Source organism: Tachypleus tridentatus, chromosome 10, assembly GCF_004210375.1.
Source record: "Tachypleus tridentatus isolate NWPU-2018 chromosome 10, ASM421037v1, whole genome shotgun sequence".
NCBI classification, from domain to species: domain Eukaryota; kingdom Metazoa; phylum Arthropoda; class Merostomata; order Xiphosura; family Limulidae; genus Tachypleus; species Tachypleus tridentatus.
In genome coordinates, this window is record NC_134834.1 from 141,424,208 (window position 1) to 141,446,265 (window position 22,058).

Here is a 22,058-nt window from a genome sequence, read left to right on the forward strand (position 1 = left end):
AACTTTTGTTCTCACTCTTAAGTTTTTCTCTTTTAAGGACTTTTCATTTTTCTAGCTATATAAAGGCTATAAGAAATGGTTTTTAGCCTTCAGAAATGAGCATAATTTTCATTACTGCTACTTTTATCTCAGATAGCTGGTGTCATTTTGACTCAATCTGTGAATGATCAACTCTATAAGACCTACTAGTGTGCCCCTATGCCCAAGGACAAAATAAACTTTGTTTTGTATTAAAACAAAATACTTTGTAATTGAAATCTGTAACAAAGGTAGTTGTTTATTTTCTTTGAAAATTTCACACACATACAAAAATTAATTTCCAAAGATGAGAATAAAAACATCATTCATAAAAAATATATTTTGTATTATTCTGTATAATCTGTACAAAGTGAATTTCAATTTTCAAACCATTCCATCCCCCCCTTTTTTTTTGGAATGCATTACATCATATGACAGGTGCAACAAATAGAAGAACCCAAGAAGTAAGAGTTACTGATAGCCTATCAGGCATAGTAATAATGTTATTACTTGAAATAAGTAGAAAATAGAAAGTATTTATTAGTTCATAAAATTCAGTAATTTTTCTCAACTGTTCACTACCTATTGTGGGAAAGACACAATGACAAACAATACCAACAGAAGTGCCTTTCTTGATAGGTACTTTAGTTTCTGTTCAAAATAACTTTAATTTTGAAATATGCAACAGTACTTCTGAACATTCTAGTTTACCATCCAATATAGATATATAGTAAATAGTTATAAATACAAATTTGTACAATTACTCTGTTTATTTAGTAACCATAATTAAACTGAGTTTAAAAAATAATAAAAAAGTTTGCATTCACTAATAAAAATAGAATGTAAACATTTATTTCCCACATTATTTAAAATATAATGGAATGGAATGTAATATACATGTCTATATAAACACACACAGAACCCTACCCATCATCTTATGCATTAAAGATATTTAAATGTTTATGCCTATATATTTCAAATTTCTATATGCACAACTAATACTTACTTTTATGAGATCAAAGATATCATCCAAATAATTTCTGATGTGTTGCTTGACAAAGGATATCATTTGTCCTAATTGTTGAAACAGAAACTAAATGGAATAAAATATTGAAGGATGAATATATAATTCACAAACTGGGAGGAGGAAGATTATACATGCTTATATATAAAGGGGAAAGTTAATATTACAAAATTTCACGTTTTGTTAAGAAAAAGAAAAATTATTTACATAATTTTAATATATTTCATTGAAAAAAAAAGAAATAACACTTCAGCTTCCTACAGGCAAATAACATAGAAATCTTTAGAATGATAAATACACTCTTTTATGGCAGTAATAAAATATATATATACACCTCTCTGATTGTTCCATCAGACGTGCGAATGAAGTTAATAAATGATGGCATGACCTGTGGGACATATGGCACACAGCGAATTCCAAGACTTTTAAAGATGAATGTTACAGCATGAACAACCATAGTGTGATGTTGAAACAGGGAAGAATCACGAATAATTCGCATCAATATGGCTATAGTAATCGCTGGGTAGAACTCATCCAGAGAACTTGACATGTTCACCAGCATTTCACTGGCTGTAAGTTCTGAAAAAATAAAAGAAAAATCAATATACAGTACATAGTTCTAATAAAATCATTAATAACATTAGCATATAATTAACACAAAATACCATGAACAAACATTTGGCTTTCCACAATGAAATACAAAAATATTTATCATGAAGATTTATTTTTCTTTACCGGAAAATTCAAACTATTTGTCCACGTTTTGAAACTTAAACCCTAACATATTCTACTTAAGTTTTAAGTGACTGAAAATATCTTGCATATAGTATGAACTTGTGGAAATATAGAAGTTCTCACTTTAATAAATTTCAAATTCTTTAATGCAAAATAAACAATAAAATTATAAATTATTATTATGACACCATCCTCACATTGGTCTTACCTTGTTGTTGTTGTTAGGTGTAACAAATCCTACTTCTTCACAACACTTTCATCGTGAAAACATCTCTAGATGATTTTGAGATGTGAAAAAGCTTAACTTATTATACCTTCATGATGAAACTTAGTTGAATAGATGGAAAGTGCTTGTTTAAGAAATAATGATAAGGATGATAGTTTGATATTTAGTGTAATCTGTCTTAACAGTATTCTGGTAGATTGTGGAGAATGTGTTACAATTGGTTGGTTTAGCTCTATTTCTGATTAGTGGAGAGATTTGCTGTTGATTCAACCAATGTTAATCACCTCTAATCTAGAATCTCTTTTTAGTGGATGTTTTATTGTGCTATTGTAGAATGATTCTTTTTCTTTTCTTCCAGAATTTGTATGTATCAATGATTCTAATTTTTTTTTCCAGTTTATTTTATGTCCAGTTGACATGATGTTCTCCAAGGATTCAATTTTGTGTTTTCAAAAGGCTTGCAGTGTCTTTATGTTATTTTATTCTTGTTGTGAGTATTCATCACTTTTCTCCAATGTATGTTCAATTGCAAAAACACAAATTCATAAATGACATTATGATTTTCATTAGTAGGTTTCTGTTTCTCACCAGAATGGAACTTACTTTTGGAAAACAAGCAAATTTAAAGATTCATTTTACATTACCACAATAAAACATTCACAAAACAAAAATTCCACATATAAGGTCAGTAAACTGAGGCTACAATATGTTGAATCTACAGGAAATCTCTCTTAGAAACAAATATCACTCATAAATCATTCATGACATTAGAAAAACATGCAAGTTCAAGAAGTATTGATAGAAATGAAATAAAAACTCTACAATCTGAGCACTTTCAAAAGGTGAACGTTTCTTCTTCAGGGTCAAACTGAAAGTGGAGGTGGTATAATTGAAAGAGTGATATATGTATAAAGGGAGTTAAGTAACGTCATGAAGGTCATCTGGTTTTCCAGGAAATGTTTATTTCTCTATGTACTATTGTAAGTGTCTCATTTTCAGTAAAAGGTAGTCAATGGTAAGAGTGTAATGCAAATATATATAAAAGTGATATATATTGATAGGAGTTTGATATCCTATCAATGGCCATGCCAGGCCCTCATGTGTATCATGTCTTATTATACGAATTTATATTTTCTTTCTATAATATCAAAACTCTGTAGTCTGAAAGTTTGTAAATTTCTTCAAAATGGTTTAAAACACTTTCTAAATGTAAAACACAGTAAATTATTGAGTACATATACATGCCTATAAATGTGCACAACATTTTATTAATATAAACACAGGATATGGTTTTAAGTGACATTTTACAATTAACATTCCTGTTAAAATTCTGTGTATGGCTGTGTCAAGGTGTTCATGTCACAACCTTATAAGAATTACATTTGAAATTAAACTATTTTATTGTCAACATATGTCAATAAGCCTGGAATCAGAGCATAGTCTACACTTAAATGTTTTATATTATCAAAATTTTAATTTTTTAATTCCAATAGTAAATATTTAAATATATTCTCTATCTTGAATACCATGTAACACATCCATTTGGCACTCCAATTTCTCTTTTTTTGCATTTCAGTGTCTCAAATTAAACGTGTACTACATAACTAGAATGTAAAATAAATGTCCACTTTTCTTGCTTTACAGAGATATATGTTTTTGTTGCACACACATGAAACAGTCCTATTTCATTACCTTTACAAATTTGTCTATTGTTTGTTTGATCAGTAAAAAGCAAAAATCTGCTGTAAGTTTGATGCGTTTGAACTAAAGATGTTGCTTCAATTAGTAAAGAAATTTCTTTAACCAATCAACAGGTTATCAAAAAATTCAGATAAAGAACACTAATTTTGGAAAGTTGAAAACTACTGTATTTTTGTACATCTTAAAATACAAATTTGAAAGCTATATGTATTATTTTTAACAATCAACATACTGAGAAAAGAAGTTTATGCATCAGTGTGCAAGATACTTCAAGGTTATAGTAAACGTTCAATTAATAAATTTTAATTATTGTTTTAATAAGTGTAATTAAAATGTAAGAATCATAAACTTATGTTACATAAAACAAAATTTAAAAAAATTCTTCAGAATTACAACAATACTGTCCTTGTCTTAAGTAACTTGACTGTACAGTCAATGTTATTTGACAGTTTGTTTGCTGATTTATTGTTTCACTATGCTATATAAACAGATTCAGAGAGCAATGAAACAAAAAAAATTAAATAAAAGCTTATTTGATTGTGTTGGGAGCTTAATGCTGTTCAGAAAATATAATTAATTGTATAAGATGCAGTCATACTAGAAAAAAAAAATTCTGAATTTATATCACAATCTTTCAACTTCTACTACAGACAATTTCACATCAGTCAGTATTAGGGTAGGGAAAGTAAGAGGTAAAGTTTAAGGTTTTATCAAAAATAAAATTTAATAATAACTTCAGAGATTATATAAATTAAATACAAAACTTAAGAAAGATGTATTTTTATTTGTAGTACAAAAATTATTTTACACTTGAAGTCTGCCCCCCAGTGGCTCAGCAGTATGTCTGTGGACTTACACACAGATAGCCCATTGTGTAGCTATATGCTTAATTCAAAACAACAACAACACTTGAAGTGATTCAGTAAGCTTCATAAATTCATAATCAAATATTCGGTAAAGATACCTTATTAAAAATCTGATTTTTCTATGTACTATAGGCTTGTAATAATAGCTAATTAAATTTTAAAAAAATACACTTTGTATACTTGGGAATACAGCAAAGAGAAACTGGGTTGGTGTGAAGCATCAATGCCATTCACATAGTCAGCCAGATTCATCAGTAGGATAGTGCAAACATTTTTTTTTTCAAATTCATAAGCTATATTTTAGCATAACCATGCTCTTTATTGGATATTTTATTGATTACTGTTTATATGGTACAATTCTTTTTCTTTCGCTTCTTAATGTATGACAGCATTATGTATTTAAAAAAGCATGTAAATGAGTGGTTGTTACACCTATGGCAAAAACAAAAGTATTTATTTATTCTGTGTGAACTAAAATGGTAAGATTTCATGTAAATATTTTGTTATTTATTAGATATTATTACTCCTGCCAGAAGCTTATATGAATTGACCAATATGAAATATGTTTACAGGAACTTAAGTTTTTACATCCAGAAAGTTAATTAGTCTAAAGAAGGAAATAATCTAAACATTTTTTGGATCTTTAAAAGTTCTGAAATCCACACTAAGATTTAAAATGTAAGGCTGATGAATGCTGAAAAGTAAATGTACCAAGTCTTAGTCATGACCAGACAGTAAATAGAGAAGTTTACCATACAAAATATTTAATGTTTTTCAGCTTTTCCAGTATTATTTTTTTGTTTAGAGAGTATGTGAACATATCCGTTATACAAAACTATGTAAATACAAGAAAATATCTGCTATGGCTACTGATGAATGTGTGTAATGTATTAATGATGTAACTTAACTGTTCTTTCAGTGCATGTAAGAGTTTATCAAATTTATTTATATGCAAAATTATGTTTATCATTTTTATTGTGAGTAAGGAAAGTTAATAACAATTTTTTTTGTCCAAATCATGTATCCTTCAGGAAAAAGAATAGAAAGCCTGCTCATGCTATACCTTCTGAACTTTTATCACAGTATTTGATATTTTTCCCAACAGACAAAATCAGAAAAGGTTCCTAAAAGAAAAATACCTACTCAAAGCTGACAAAATCTCCAATTTTGAAAACTAATCAGCACATCACTTTTGTCAAACTTGCTGATCAATATATGTATAATATTTCATCCGAAAACAGTTGTCTGAAACAAGACATGTCACAAACATTTTCAAAATTCTGATTCCTCTAACTTTTTCTATTGTGAATTAATAGTCTAATATTATAATCAACTGTTCCTCTTACATAAAATTCAACAAAGTTCAGACAGAACTGCACTGGAAGCAATGATTGTAATGAGTGATTCACCACTATTTAATGCTGAGATAGAGAAATTTTGTTTAAATTGCTAATAACAAATACAATATTTCTTAAAAACTTAGGCTAAAATATCATTATATATATATTTGCCATTTGTACAAATAAAAATTATTAAATTGAAGCTGCATCCATAAATTATCAAGAAGAAAGCTTACTGAATTTATTAAATTTATTTAATTTATTTAGTTAAAAATGAACATATTCTATTTGTTAGTTTTACTAAATATACAGATTTTAAGAAAAATCACATATTATGCATTCTTTACGAAAACAAAATATGAAACATTAATATGGTCTACTATTATAATAATCAATAGTTATGTTTCTATAATGGTTATACATTACTTAAAAATCATGTTAAAAACACAAAACTTGCATCAAGTTGACCATTACCTTGACTATCATGTGAAGAATCACTCATACTGAGTACAGCTCCAGACTCTCCTGAGTGGTCAATGAGTCCTAAGTTTACTTTGTGCTTGTAAGGATCCAGTGCTCCCAAAAGACCCAAAACTCTAATAGCCTAGAGAAAAAAAAATCAGTGTTGTTTTGTTAATCTTCTATTTGGGAAAACAAAGTGCATTAAGATTACAGTTTTAAAAAAAGGTAAGTAAAACAGACTCAGTAGTGTTGAAAATACATTAGATAGTTTTACAAGGACATTTAATTCATAACTTATTTTCTACCAAATTCAAATTAACATTACCAAAAAGCAAGCATGTCTTTTACCTCACGTCTTATTCCACTAGTCTGTTCAGTCTTCAAGAAATTTAACAGAACATCTAAGAGTGATGGATATTTGGCATATGGCTCAACCACATAGCCAGTACTTTCTACCAACCTTCCAAGTGTCCACAATCCAACCTTAGAAAGAATGGGAGAAATGTAATTTAACAGAAACAAACATATTATAAAACAAGTAGACAGAATTAAATGGTCACTGACTGCTTACTGTGATTTATGTTTAATCATTTTTCTATACTGTTAAAATAATTATACAGTTATAAAATATAAATATTTCTTGTATTGAAGGGAAATAAATTTGAAACTACACAAGCATTATCAAGATGGAAGAGCTAGTTTCATTCAGTTTTAAACCTTCTTCAAAGTGAAGGAAGAAGTTAGAACCAGTGTAAAATTATCCAACTAAAATATAACATATATTCAAAATACTTGATTGTTTCCTATCAAAGCATTTGCATAACAGTCAAATAAAAACAGAAATTTTGTTTACAACATTTATCTACCGCTATTATGGTTTGATGAACAGGGGAGGTGAAGTCACACATTTACTTTCCAGCTAAAGTAAGACACAGCTTTGCTAGTAAATTGTAATAACAAGTAGAAGCTATAAATGTATGTTATGTTTATTGTAAAAAAGTGATAAAGTGGGTGACATGGCTTTTGCTGTTTATTCAAGCAAATGTTTTATTATTAACAGAGCATCTTTTGTCATTATCCTTTGTTTTGGTTAAATGTCTTACTTCTGAAGAACATGCTGAATCAACAAACCAACTCACTGTTTTCTAATGACTAACAGTTAAGTCAGCTTATCTGTTTTAACTGATTCAATATGGTTACGGTGTTTATTCTGTTTGTTTTTTAACAAATTTTGTTATAATAATGCAGTTTTTGTTTCATATTTTGAAAACTGTTAATATGGGTATTTTATGAGTTCACAATCCCATCATATTTATTCATCTTTTAGTTGCATTAAAAATAGCTTGCTCTCAGTTATATAATCTGTCTTGATATATGCACGAGCACAACACATTTCTTCAAGAAGTCAATATTCAAACCATACTTGTGATAGATCTTGGAGCTTCTCCAATATTCACAGTTTTGATTTTGCTGGAATAATGAGGAGGGAAGACTTTGTACAGGTAAAAGCATAGTTAATCCTTTATCATGGCTAAACAGCAAAAAAACAGTTACAGAAGAAAAGCAGCAAATGTCAAAGCTCCATGATTTAAGCCTAAACTACTGTGGAAGCACATTATTCTAATGAGGACATGCAACAGAGAAAAGGATGATATAATGCCATACCTTCTACAATACAACATACATGTACTAGCAGATGTACTGTTAGCCAAACAGCACAGCAAAAGGGTTGAAGGTGTTAGTGGTTATATAAAAAGTGTGAATTTATATGATCTTAGATTCATATTCAAATGTACCTTTTTCTTACTGATGCACATTAGTAGGGTGTGCCCTGAGTTGTTAGTTGTATTGACTAAAGAACAGGAGAAGTAAACATTCAATGACAGAGGTAAATGACACAGCTAAAAGAATTACCCAAGAATTCAACTTCAGAGCATAACTCTGAGCTTTATCCTTAGTCATTATTTACATGTGCAAAACAGAAAAAACACCCATGCATAAACATTAAATGTATTTTTGTTTTTCAGTCCTTAATCCCAATATAAAATGCCTTAAAATAGTGTGTTAAATGGATATTATAAAAAGTCTTGCAAAGTAATTGTTTCTGATCAACCAAATATTTATTGAGTATGTTTAATGCACTGCCAATGAATGAAAATTTCAAACATTTGTTTCATCTAGAAAGTGATAACAGTTAAATATCAATAAAAGCAATTGCAATAGATAAAAAGTTCCCTGGTATATAGAAACTTTTTGTTGGACGAACTTAAGCCTAGAGGGAAGGCAGCTAGTCATCACCACCCACTGCCTCCTCTTGGGCTACTCTTACCAATAAATAGTGGAAGTGACTGTCACATTATAATGCCCTCATGGCTGAAAGGGCAAGCATGCTTGGTGTGACGGGGATTTGAACCCACAATCCTCGGATTACAAATTGAGTGCCCTAACCACCTGGCCATGTTGGGCCATATGAAGACAGGGAAGAATCTCTTTAATAGGTTCAGGCTAAAAGCTGCTGACAAGTATATGATTTCATACTCTCAAGATGACATATTTCCCAATGCTCCTGATTTTCCTTTTCTTCACCTTAAATTTTCAGTTAATGTTCTTTGTTACTTACATGCTTTAATTTAGCACTCTATATATCTATTAACTTATACTTCTCTTTATTTACTCAAATTCTTATTCATAATTTGAATTTTTGTATTTCAATCAAGATTCTATTTAAAAGTGAGGAAAACTAAAACAGGTTACAAAGCTACTCATTGAAATGCCCTAGTTTTGGTTTGCATTATGTATATATTAAATAGAGAAGCTTCACATGATGACAAGAAAACCCACTTGTACAGAAAATTATATATTTAAAAATGGCTGGTATGGATAGAGAAAGCACTAGTAGAGGAGCAAACAACATTTCAACCTTTTTAAATGACAATGACCGAAGAAGGATGAAACTTTGTTCGCTCCTCTACTTGTGCTTTCTCTACCCATATCAGCTGTTTTTAAATATATAAAAAAAGCTTCACTTTATACATTAGTTTAGTCAACTAAAAGTTTGTTACTTTTATTCTTTAGGATAAGTTAATTTGATTACCACACGGAGCAAACAGTTTCCCTTGGAAATTTTTGTAGACTAAATTACAACGATAAAAATATTAATGATGTAGAAAAATATTTGAATTTAACAATTTTTAATAACTTACTCTATAAGAATCCACCAAGGTGAATCGAGCTCCTGATTTTAGCATTGTAAATCCGTAGACTTACCACTGTACCATTTGGGGACTACTCTATATAAACCATAAGTGAGTTGCAGTTTTTCTTAAGGTCAGATATGTGATTGATTATGATGCTGTTAAAGCACAAGAAAGTCAAGTTAATCCTGCTGTGTGGCAGAAAAGGATAGTCCAAGTGGAAAGTTGCTCACAATTTTAATGCATGCAATCCAGATATATATAGAGAAAAACATTAGTCACTAGAAAGTTGCTAACTAAATTTATAGAGATTGACAATGTGGATGACAGGTCACCCCCCAAGTGGTAAGACACAATTTTCTCTTGGTCAATCTTAGAAATCTTGTCATAGGATATCAATGGAACTAGTCATTACAAAATTGAAAATTCACATCTTCATTAAGGCAAAATGACACCCATACAAAAATACAACTACTATATAAACTGAGTGAGGATGATTCAGGTCATTGATGAGTGAATGATTCATTATACAATGTAAAAAGAATGAGATCTTCCCCCCAAACCTTTCTTTTCAATGAGAAGACCACCTTTTATGTGAACTGAAAAGTCAACAAACATATTATACATAATAATCAGACATCCACACTGGTTTAAGGAAGTGTGCCCAAAGTTAGGGTATAGTGTAATCTATGAGACTTATATGGTTGGACAGTTTTTCTTTATTACAAGAGTCAATAGTGCATGTGCTGCAGGAATAAATAGTGTCACATTTGGAAAGCTGTGGCAATGGTTTGTGTGAATAGTTCATGCACAACAGTGTCCCATCACATTATGTAACAAAGGTCCAAGATTGACTGAATGACACCTTCCCAAGACTTTAGATTGGTAGTCGTGGTTCCCAGAAATAGTCCCCAAGATTTTGTAATCAACTCCCATGGTTTTTTTTTTGGAGACTCGTCAAGGCATGTATGGACATTGTAAATTACCAAGTTTATTAAACTAAAGTAAACCCTGTTTCAAATTTTGTGAAGTTTCTTCAGTCTCTTCTTTTCACTACCTAAAGCCTTTTTTTTTCCCATTTCTAAATTATTATGAATTTGTAAGTTCTATGATCATGGCTTGATGTTGTTTTAGTGGTGATATGAAATTAAAATTTTTGTAATAACTTCTATGTTTCTCAAGGACTAATAAAAAGGTATTAGATGTAGATTTCAATTTGCTTGTTACAAAGGAGACAAAGCTCAATAATAATTGCCTATTTGGACATAAATGTATCTTATTCCATAATGTCTAACAGTGTTACATGCAAATTATTTGTGTAATAAAATCATATAAAAATAACTAGAAAAATTTTAACACTTATGAAGAAACTAGTATCACCTCTCGTTTGGCCAAAGAAGATGAATCTTGTAGCATGTCCAAGATGATCGGCATTAATTCATCCAACCACTTTCGCATCTCTGTTCCGCTAACCTAATAAATTAAACAAAAAATTATTTGTTCACCAGTTACTCTATAATATACTGAAAATTGTTCAATATTTTGCCAGAAAAAACATAATAGTTGACAGAAAACTGACAACCAAGTCATTTTACTGTGCCATAACTTTTAAAAAGTACCTTAGTTTTCATAGTCAATATGATTTAGACAAATTTTTATCAAAAATTTACAAAGTAATTCAATGGAGGTCATATTCAAACCATCAATTTGCTTTCCAGTTTTCACTGCTGGGACATGTTGACCTACTTGCAACAAGGGTAAGAGATTTTCCTATACATAACAAACTTTCCTAATTTTAAGGCTAAATTTCTGAAATCACTGCATCAGGAGAAATTATTTGGATTCAGATTCAAAGTATAATAATGAACCACTGAAATATTATTTTAGGCATTTTTTAATGTTACAGTAAGTAAAGTAGGAAGTTTATAAAATGACCAAATAATTTATATTATTTAAGATTATAAAATACATAGTTCTTTGTTTCCTAAAGGAATTTGAAACAACATATGTATTGTAAGTAAAATTACTTATTTTCATTTATTGCAAAATATTGTTCATATTTAAAATGACGACAACAACAAAAAGACTGAAAATAAAGAGGCTATCATACAACTGTTAAGATATTACAATAAAAAGGCAAACTCAAAACCTATCCACATTAAAAAACACCAATACCTGTGCTTGTTCTCCAATAGCTGCCAGGACATTGATCACTACACCTGGGTTTGGATCCTGGTCTTTTAGTTTTGGGATAAGTACCTAATAATAGTTTTTTGGTGAACAGAAAATTACTGTTTCAGATTAAGATTGAAATTTAACATCAGTAATCAAAAGCTTGAGCAACAACATAAATCTAAATTTGAATTTCCTTTATGAATACATAACAATTGAAGTGAGTGAGTTGCATGCAGTTTAAGAGTTAAAGGCAATATAAAACAAATATATACATGATTAATATATTTTACAAATTAATCAGAGTTAGTAAAGGAGATTATATAGAGAATTTGTCATGCAAAGTTTGTTTTAAAAATAACTTCAGCTGTTTGGTCAGCCTTGATTTATTTTACCACATCTAAACTTATTGGTTAAACGTTATTTTCTCACTGGCAAAATTAAGTAGCTAGTGTGTTATTTACACACACACACACATACACTTGGGAAATAGCTAATTGTGAGATACAATAATAGATTTATTTTGGTATAGCATTTTTAACACTCCAGAAAATGTAATTTTACATAAATATATAAATACAACATTTGAAAACAATTCTTTTTTGGTAATATAATAAATATCACTATCTGACAGTAATATCTACTCAACATTATACTTGCAATCTTCAAGTGCTTCACACTTTCAGATGTTTTTAACTGTAATATTTATTTATTCATATTTTTATATGTTTAATCAATCTGTGTTGCTTTTATCTCTCTTACTCATGCAAGCAAGTTTCATAAATTAACATTCCACAGAACAAAATCTTCAAAGAACTACCTTGATATTAAATCAGGAAAAAATTACCATAAATTTGAGCTTGGATTTGAAACAGTTCAAAGAAAAATTGAGAAACCTTTCAGAATATACAATACAAAGATTTACTCTAGTGTTGATCATGTTTGCTTCAGGGAATTCAACTTTTATATACATATATCAAAAATAAAATTTTTAGTGCATATTAACAATATTTACTACATAATTATATTTTAAATATCCATAATATTTTTTACAACAGATTTTTAGATTCATCTCAATCAATTAGTTACTCATTTCTGATTTAATACACACTTTCTACCATTAAGTAGCTATGTTATCTATTTGGAATATTATAATAATTTTGATGCTCAATACAAATAAATGTTCTAAATATTTCATTTATTATTTTAAGAATTTTTACACTCCAAGCTCTTCAACTCTTTCTTTTTTTCACATACTGACCAACATTTACTAAATTTGTAGTAAAATCTATTAAAGATAGTTTTTATTCTATCAGTATTATGTTAATAATAAGTAGCAGATAATTGTTTATATATTTCATAACTATATTTTCCCATGACAAAGAATTTGAACCTAGTTGTTTCACAGCACACTTATTTCACTTTATTAATGGGAACTGTACTAGTATCCTGTTTTATATATTTTTCTCAGAGAATCACTGACAAAATTTTCTAATTGTTTATGTACTTATATTAAGCTTACGTTTTACATGTGAAATTTTAAACTTTTTTGATACATAAAATGAAAATTACTCTAAAAGAAAAGTTTTATGAAAAAGTCTGTTGAGAAATCTTAATACTTAATTCAAAAACTAGATATTTTGTGTATGAAAGCCTTTATGAAAAAACCTTCAAAATTTTGTAAAAATATGCATACATTGTAAACAAATTATACTATAACTACTCTCATGGATACTTTCATGGTTACAGGATTAGTGAATGAAAGGATTAATACAGCAAGTATTAAGTTTTAGAATAGTAGTTTCTACTTTTCATACTTTTAAAAGGAACTCACAAGCACTTGCTGGTCTGCTCAATGTATTAAAACTTTTACCTCCTGGAGTAAAGTGTACATTAAAAATAATAAATGAAAATGATTTTTTTAATAATTACATAAGCTTCTAGCTATCCAGAGTCAGTTAAGAAAAAAAAACCCCATTAAGATTACAAAATTAACAGCAACTATTAAATGTTCTATTTTTATACTTTTAACAATAACTTACTAATAGTTGACAGTTTATTCCTGAATTTGATGAAAAAAACAAGTGAATAAATTTAAGAGATACCAAAGATGTCATGATAAATTTACCCAGTTATAACTTAAATGATATAAAAAAGTAACTATTATCTTGGATATTAGTATCTGCTCTTACCCCTAAATAAATGTAACTTCACAATTACCTTCTTGGGTTTGAGCATATCTTAAGAACTGTATTGTTAAATCCATCAGAACAGATAAATTTTGATAATATAAACATATATCTTGGATAGGTTTGAATGGTTTGTGTATGATTTTAACCAAAAACCATGAAATATTAACTTGTTAGAAATGCAGGTATTAAAGAAATTTAGTAAACTTCGTTTGTTTTCAATTTTACACAAAGCTACATGAGGGCTATCTGTCTAGCTATCCATAACTTTGCATTTTAATGATATTAATAAATTTTTCACTTGAGAAAAAGATCAACTAAATCTAGAGAAACAAAGTTGTGTATATATCATTTAAAACTTAAAAAAGAAAATATTATAAATGAGCAACTCTACATGAAACTGGCTCATATGTAGGTATTATTTGTGCATTACCAAAATACACAAAATCAAATGGTCCAGTGGGACCTACCATATCAAATATTAAATAATAATTTTAAAATATCAAAATTTTTGAGTGATGATTTAAAAGATCTTGTACGTAATGAGTATTCCTTAAAAGGTAGTTTTCAGTTTGGTAACATTTAACACCAAAGAGTTAGATTTGGATCATGATGTAACAATTGTTAATTTTTAAGTAGATTGTCTATTTATTAATAATGCTGTTAGATAAGAAATGAAATGTGTAAACATGGTTTGCAATAGTGAAGGTGATTTTGAGGGTATTTCTAAATTGTTTAACTTTCAACATGGGCTTAGTCAGTTTGGCCGACAACGTGACCTCTTTGAATTTGTTTACTCAAAGTCTTTATAGATTTAATACTTTTAACTTTTGATACAGTGGATACATCAAGAAAATTTGGCAGTCTTTCAGTTAATTTTGCAAGTTTTTCACATTCAAAAAATAATGTTTTTAATGAAGTAATTAATAAACAAAAATAAAGATTTGTCTATGAATATACTGAGCACTTGTCCTGAATAGTGCATGTGTGAAGTAACTTTTATGTTAAGGTTAAAATTACTTTTCTTCACCTCAAAAATTTCAAATGTTTTCTGTGTAATCCCTAAAACCTCCTAAATACATTTTTAATTTTTTTCTTCAGTAAAACTATGTTTTAGTTGTTATTTTCTGTACTCTATCTCTACATGAGATTGTAAATTTGATCAACCTGTTAATCAAACACACACACACACAAAACTTGAAATAAATCTTTAAATTGCCCATTTTATCATTCTAGAATGACTCCATATTGCAACATAAAACCACATTCATTCATCCTAAATAGCTTTAAACTTGTAACAGTTCATAATTAAATATTGTTTCTTGTCCTTTGAACTGTGTAACTACTATTCATACCACTATAAATTGTAAATCACTTGGGAAACAGAATATACTTACCAAACCAAATGTGAAGAGAGGTTTTAGACAGTAATCTATCCCATTCTAAATCCAATGATACTTATAGTTTACTTATTGCTTTACAAATGTTATTTATTTAGCATTGTTAGTTTGATTTGTCTTAAGAATACAACTTCAGGAATGTTTGATTTTATTTAAAAATAATACGAGCTTTCAAAACATGCGTATAAATGTTCGATTTATGAATGAGTGTTCCAATTTAAATATAAGTGGGTTAATGAACTTGTAGGATATCAACAGCTCCTGATGAAGCTGTAATATCAAAATAATGAGCTTAATACAGTTTTAATTTTATTTATGTACAGGGAAAGTTTAAATATTAATGAATAGAGCCAAACTTATCCTTTTCAAGTCAGAATACACAGCAGTTCAGATTTATGGGAAATTCCTAATGAAATTTCCTATAACACCAACAAGGTATGAAGTGAAATCTTTTGAAGACTTAGATAAAGAAGACATTAACATGAATGTTTCTGGTTCTTTAAACATTATTTTACTTTGTGAAAGGTCTTAGGTGTTAATTATATCAGTTTTAAAACTACAGAAATTTATTTCAAAAAAGACATCAGCAAAGTTTAGATTTAGTGAGTATGACAGGTGATGGCAAAATATTCTGATGACTCAAATCCTTATTTCACTGAATATTATTGTTGTTTATCCTGTTGAAACAATATATATGTAAATTGGCTTTACTTATTTTTCCTTGTAATTATGCACTTTAAATAAAACCATTACTACTATTATTATTGATAGTAAAAACATGTTTTCATTATTTAATTTACACAAGTTCAATGGAAGATTACTATATATAGCTTTCTTAGAGTGGACTCCGACGATCTGACCAATCACTATCCATTTGTACTCATTTAAAATCTTTATAATTTGATACTATTAAATTTTAACATAGTATGTATATATCTTCAGAAAAGTGTGAACATTGTAAGTTTTTCACACATGGTCATATTTTTGAATAAAGTATAACTAAAAAAAATAAAACTCCACAAATGTATCTAATATTTGTTTTGAAAGGTTCAAGAGCAAAATTAATGTTAAGATTAAAAACACACTTCGTTGCAAAACTATCAAAATTTGATCGACCTGGTAATAAGAAAAAAAATAATAATCAAATTACCATTTTCTTTCTAGTATAACCTCAAACAGTAATATGAAACTACATTTATCCTAAACAGCTTTAAAACTAACACTATATATTTATTTATAATTAAAGTTTATTGTCCTATGAACCATATCTAACTACCATTCATACCATTATAAGTTGTAAATCACTCGGTGAAAGTGCAGCTTATGTTATGCTATCGAACCACAATACTCATGAGGCTGTTTGTATTGAGTGCCTTGTGAAACATTTTTATTCTATTATCATTATTATTAATTACTTTACATAATCTAACCTTAGCAAATCTAATGATGTTCCTTACACTTACATTATGATAACTTTTATAATAATAAATAAAGAATAAACATGAAAAACAAAAAATAAAGTACTTAATCTTTTATTTTCTTGCTGTCGATTGTCAATGATATTTAATCTTGCTTTTTTTATGTTATTGAGAGCAATACACTAAATATTTTTTTTAAATTAAGTAATGCACCAAACAACATAAAATGACAGAGATGCCAACTACTTCAAATGATTGAGCATAATGACTTTAGACAGAGCCAGTACAGATATCGTACAACCACTGGATATGGATACAGTTTTGAGTCATTCATGTCTGTGGATTAATCTGTGGCTAAACTGTAAACACTGTTAGTAAGCATGCTTGAAATCATTTTGTCATCTTCACAAAACCAACATTTGTACAATGGCTGTAGTTTTGGTTCTAGCACAACCATATTTTTTCACTATATCAAAGTCTGGGAACATTTTTCTGAATAGATGTCCTGCATGATCGGCTACAGCTAGGGGTAAAGTATGAGCAATGACGCATTTCGTGAACATTACTTCTGCATTTATGGTTTCATATTCTGAATTCTTACTCATAAATGTCATTATCTGCATCATTTTTGTCTTTGCCTCAGCATTTTGTTGGTGAGATGCTGATTTTGTATGCCTGGAACAATCGTTTATCCTACCATGCGTCACAGAAAAATCGATGTGACAAACTGTACAAAAGGCATGGTTGTCACTGACTTTTGATGCAATGACCAGATATTTTGCACTATACTCTTTCCTAAATTTTTAATTCACAGTTTTAGTCCTTTTAGATTTGCCAGAAACAAGACAATCTGGTGAAAGAGGCCTCTTTTCTTCCATCTTGTGAACGATCGCATTGGTGTTTCTATGCTGCTTAGTTTGTTTTTTTGAATTTCATGCAAAGGTACACAAGGGCTATCTATGCTAGCTGTCCCTAATTTAGCAGTGTAAGACTAGAGGGAAGGCAGCTAGTCATCACCACCCACCTCCAACTCTTGGGCTACACTTTTTTACCAATGAATAGTGAGATTGACCGTCACATTATAACGCCCCCACAGCTGAAAGGACGAGCATGTTTGGTGCGACAGGGATGCGAACCCGCGACCCTCAGATTACGAGTCGCATGCCTTAACCCACCTGGCCATGCTGGGCCTCTATGCTGCTTAGAAAACGAGAAATACCCATCTACGCGAGCGCTGATTGGCTGACAAGCAATGATGACATAACAATGGATTCCCCCACGTACCCAGTATGGAGAAGCACCACACTCAAACTATTGGTAGACGTCGGAGATACAAATATTTTTTTTATTATTTCAAGCACAAACATGATTATTGCAAGTAGCCATTTGGACTATGTCTTTTATTATAAAAAAATATATTTATATCTCACTAGAAATTTTCTTTTCACCCCTTTCAAGCCCTGGGGGGAACAATTTATCACTTTATTGTATAGGCCAAAATAATATATAATAATTTGGGAGTTGCAACAAGTCGTAATATTTGTCTGTATGAGCGTATAGTCGTAATGTATACACCAAAATCGTAATAATTACACTCAAATCATAATGGTTGGCATCTCTGAAATAATACTGTGGAAAAATCAGTTTCTCATAACTATCAAAATTTTTCTGGCTTTATAACTATGAGACGAGGATTATTTTAAAATCACCCAGTCTACTTATTACCTTGCCCATGGGGAAAGAAGCTTGTAATAACAGTGAAATTGACAATTCTCCTTTCATGACGACAAGAAACCCACTTGAAGTAAACAATGTAAAATAATAGATTGTTATATAGATGAAAACCTTGGATTTCTATAATGTAGAATTAAACAAAAAGGTTGGTTGGTTTGTGTTTGACACAAAGCAACTAGGCTATCTGCACCATAGTATCAGTAAACAATTAAAAAAAAGTAAAGTTATCAAAATATGTAAAAGGAATCATATCAAAACAAAACAGTCCAATTTTTGAATTAAAAATTTAAATGAAGCTAAAAGGCTAATCCTCCTTAAAACTTTAAAAAACACAACTGAGATGGACAGTGTCGCAATTGCAATGACACTGTCCAATGTCAATGGTGAACCCATGGTAAAAATATATTTAAAATAGTGCCATTGCTCACAGTTGTAATGATGACACATCAGTAAAATATGGGCTATTGTGACTTGAGTGTCACACAGACCTCACATTGGTGCATCAGTCCGAAATAAAAGAAAACAATGAACTACAAAGCAGAGACCAATGCAGTCTAGCTAGGACAACTTCTGCCTTCTGATCCTTATGATAACAAGATGGTGAAAAGTCCAATAGAAAGTTTTATCTGGAAAGGTTTGTTATCATGTTGCTCACTCCAAGTCAGTTGCCAACTGGTACAAAGCCAAGTCTTGAACACAGGACCACAGTTCATGTATGGGACAGGCAAAGCTGTGATAGCACTAGAACAAACTGATTTAGCTGTGATGTCAGTGAGCTTGTTCCCGCAAATGCCAATGTGGTCCGGTATCCAGAAAAACTGAATAGAAATAGATTATAAAAAGAAATTAGCCAGTTGGTTTTAAATATTGATGAGAACAGGGTGAGAATTAACATGAAGAGAATCCAGAGCTAGCAGAGAGCTAAGTGGATCAGTAAAAACAGAATAGTTCATGTACTGCATAACTTCTATGTGATCCAGGGCAAGAGATGTGACATATAATTCAGCAGTAAACACAAACTGTAGAGGGGATCTTGTGTGCAGCCACCAAATCAACAAAACATGGCAGAACCCACAGAGTCACCTGATTAAGAACCATCCATATAAATGGGAATATAAGGATGGCTCAAAAGATGTTCAGCAAACAGAAGGTGGTACTTCTAATTGGAAGTATCAGCCTTCTTCAGATGACTCAAAGAAAGATCACATTTGGGGATGTTTATAAGCCATAGTGGGATGGGCTGACCAGTGGAGACAGCAATGTCATCCAAGGACAGATCCAAATCAGCAAACTGTGCCTGGATATGAAAGCCAAAAGGGGCAATGACAGACCATCTATTCTGAAAAAACATGACCCACTGAGAAAGGGAAACAATCCCAGGTGAGATACTGTGATAATGATTGAAGTTCTGCTGCATACAGTAAAGACTATTGCAAACAGCAGAGATATAGAGGTGGTTCATGAGACTCGGTGTGCATACTATGCCCTGGAAAAGTGCAGAAAGCCCCTGATGGTGAACAGCATCCAACATCTTCAACACTGATGTCCTGGCAGAGCCACAGACATGTAGTCCAGTTACGATCAAATAAGGACATAATAGATTATGAACATGGAATATCGATCCATTCCCCAGGAGATGGAAGAGATGATACAGGGGATGTTCATTGCCTTTGTATACTTGACAAATAGCTGCTTGATGTGTGAAATAAAGATTACCTCATGGTCACAGATAAGTCCCAAGAACTTTGCCTCAGGGACCACAGGAAGTACAACTTCGCTGCGATTGAGCTTGGAATTGGGGTGAATACCCCATTGGCAACAGATGTGCATGCAAACAGTTTTACAGAAAAAAAATTGAAAACTGTTTACTGTGGCCCACTTCAGTAAACAACTGAGAGCAGTCTCTAGCTACCACTCAATGAATCTCATGCTCAATGACACAAAATGTTGAAGTCGTCAACATAGAAATTACTTGCAACTTTAAAGGGGGATGTTCATTGATGGCATTAATCATTATAATAAAAAGTGTGACACTTAAAACACAACCATGAGGGGCTCAAAGCTTCTGTGGGAGAGTGTCAAACTCGCACAGGCATGGAGTTGCATGTCCATTAAAAGATGTTTAATAAGAATGGGCAAATGGACATGCAACCTATGTGAGCAGAGGTCTCTCAGGATGCCATACCTCCAAGTAGTGTCATAAGCTTTCTCAAGGTAAAAAAATACAGAAACAAGATGCTGTTGCTTGAGAAAGACTTCCCTGGTTGTTGTTTCAAGTCGAATCAGGTGGTCCACAGTGGAGAGCTTTAATCGGGAACCTACACTGGGTAGGCGAAAGAAGGTTGTTGGATTTGAGCAACCAAACAAGACAAGCATTAACCATCCTCTTCAAGATCTTACAGAGACAGCTCATCAAAGCAATCAGACAATAGTTTGAAGGAATGTTAAAATCCTTTCCAGGCTTAGAAAAAGGAAAGACAACAGCCTGGCACCAAGTATCAGGAAAAACATTCTCCTGTTAGATTCAGTTAAAAACAAGCAGAAGAATAGCAAAAGAGGCAGGAGAGAGAGATGGTACAGCATCTTGTAGTGTATATCATCAGGTCCAACTGATGTATTGCCAGACCGATGAAGAGCCAGCTTGAGTTCCACCCGTGTAAAGGGGCAATTATAGTCCTAGAGACAATCAGCCCAAAAAGAAAAAAGATCATTCTGTCTGAGTCTTGATGGCTAAGAAGATGGGGGGTTGAGAGAGAAGTACTAGGTGCATGAGAAAAGATTCTGCTGAAAGTATCAATGATGTTCTGGGCACCAGCAACTTCCTGACCATCAGAGAACAAGGTCAAAAGGGGTAACAGAAGTATACTACCCATTGACCTCCCATATCTTGACTGATACAACTTTGGAACTGGTGGTAGAAGAAATGCTAGAAGTGTATTTAATCCAAAATTGCTTCTGGCTTTGATGTCCTACCTGCTGAGCATGTGCACAAGCCTGCTGAAATGCAATGCAGTTTAAAAGTGTGGGATATCTGCGAAAGGTATCCCAGGCCTGTGTTTGAACCTTCCGTGCCATGTGGCAAGCAAGTTTTCACCATGGACGAGAATACAGTGGGAAACATATTGAGGTTTCAGAAATAGATGGAGCAGCTGCTTGGACAATACAGTCAAATACTGCTGCCACACAGTCATCTATCGATGGTTTACAGACTATGGCAGGATCACGTTCTGAGAGAGCAGAACTGAAGACCAAATGGTGTGGTTCAGCTTCCACCATGGTACGAGGGTCAGGTGGCATTGTCCATAGACTGTATATCCCTCAGTATGATAGGAAAATGATTACTGCCTTGTGGGTCACTGTCAATCCCCAAAAAAATATAAAGTGAAGTGAAGCAAATGAGATCAACAGCAACAAAAGACTGACTAGTTGCATGAAAATAGGTATAAGTACCAGTACTGAAGAGAGAAAGGTTATAATCCGAAAGCATATGCTCTAACTACTACTTCCATCAATATCAGCACCACCCCCCAGAGGGGATTATGTCCATTGAAGTTCTTCAGAGTTAAAAAGAGAGATGGC

General features: G+C 31.1%; 1 protein-coding gene across 3 annotated transcripts in view; it reads right to left on the reverse strand.

Moving 5' to 3' along the window:
* Window positions 1-22,058, reverse strand: part of mTor (serine/threonine-protein kinase Tor) — a 218,302-nt gene that overhangs the window by 125,837 nt on the left and 70,407 nt on the right. For all 3 annotated transcript variants that reach the window (XM_076464082.1, XM_076464079.1, XM_076464080.1), the window contains exons 17-22: window positions 11,742-11,825; window positions 10,947-11,039; window positions 6,721-6,855; window positions 6,385-6,514; window positions 1,377-1,621; window positions 1,025-1,111 (exon numbers count right to left, since the gene is read on the reverse strand). In XM_076464082.1, coding sequence (XP_076320197.1) covers window positions 1,025-1,111; window positions 1,377-1,621; window positions 6,385-6,514; window positions 6,721-6,855; window positions 10,947-11,039; window positions 11,742-11,825 — 774 coding nt within the window. The remainder of the gene's footprint in view (window positions 1-1,024; window positions 1,112-1,376; window positions 1,622-6,384; window positions 6,515-6,720; window positions 6,856-10,946; window positions 11,040-11,741; window positions 11,826-22,058) is intronic.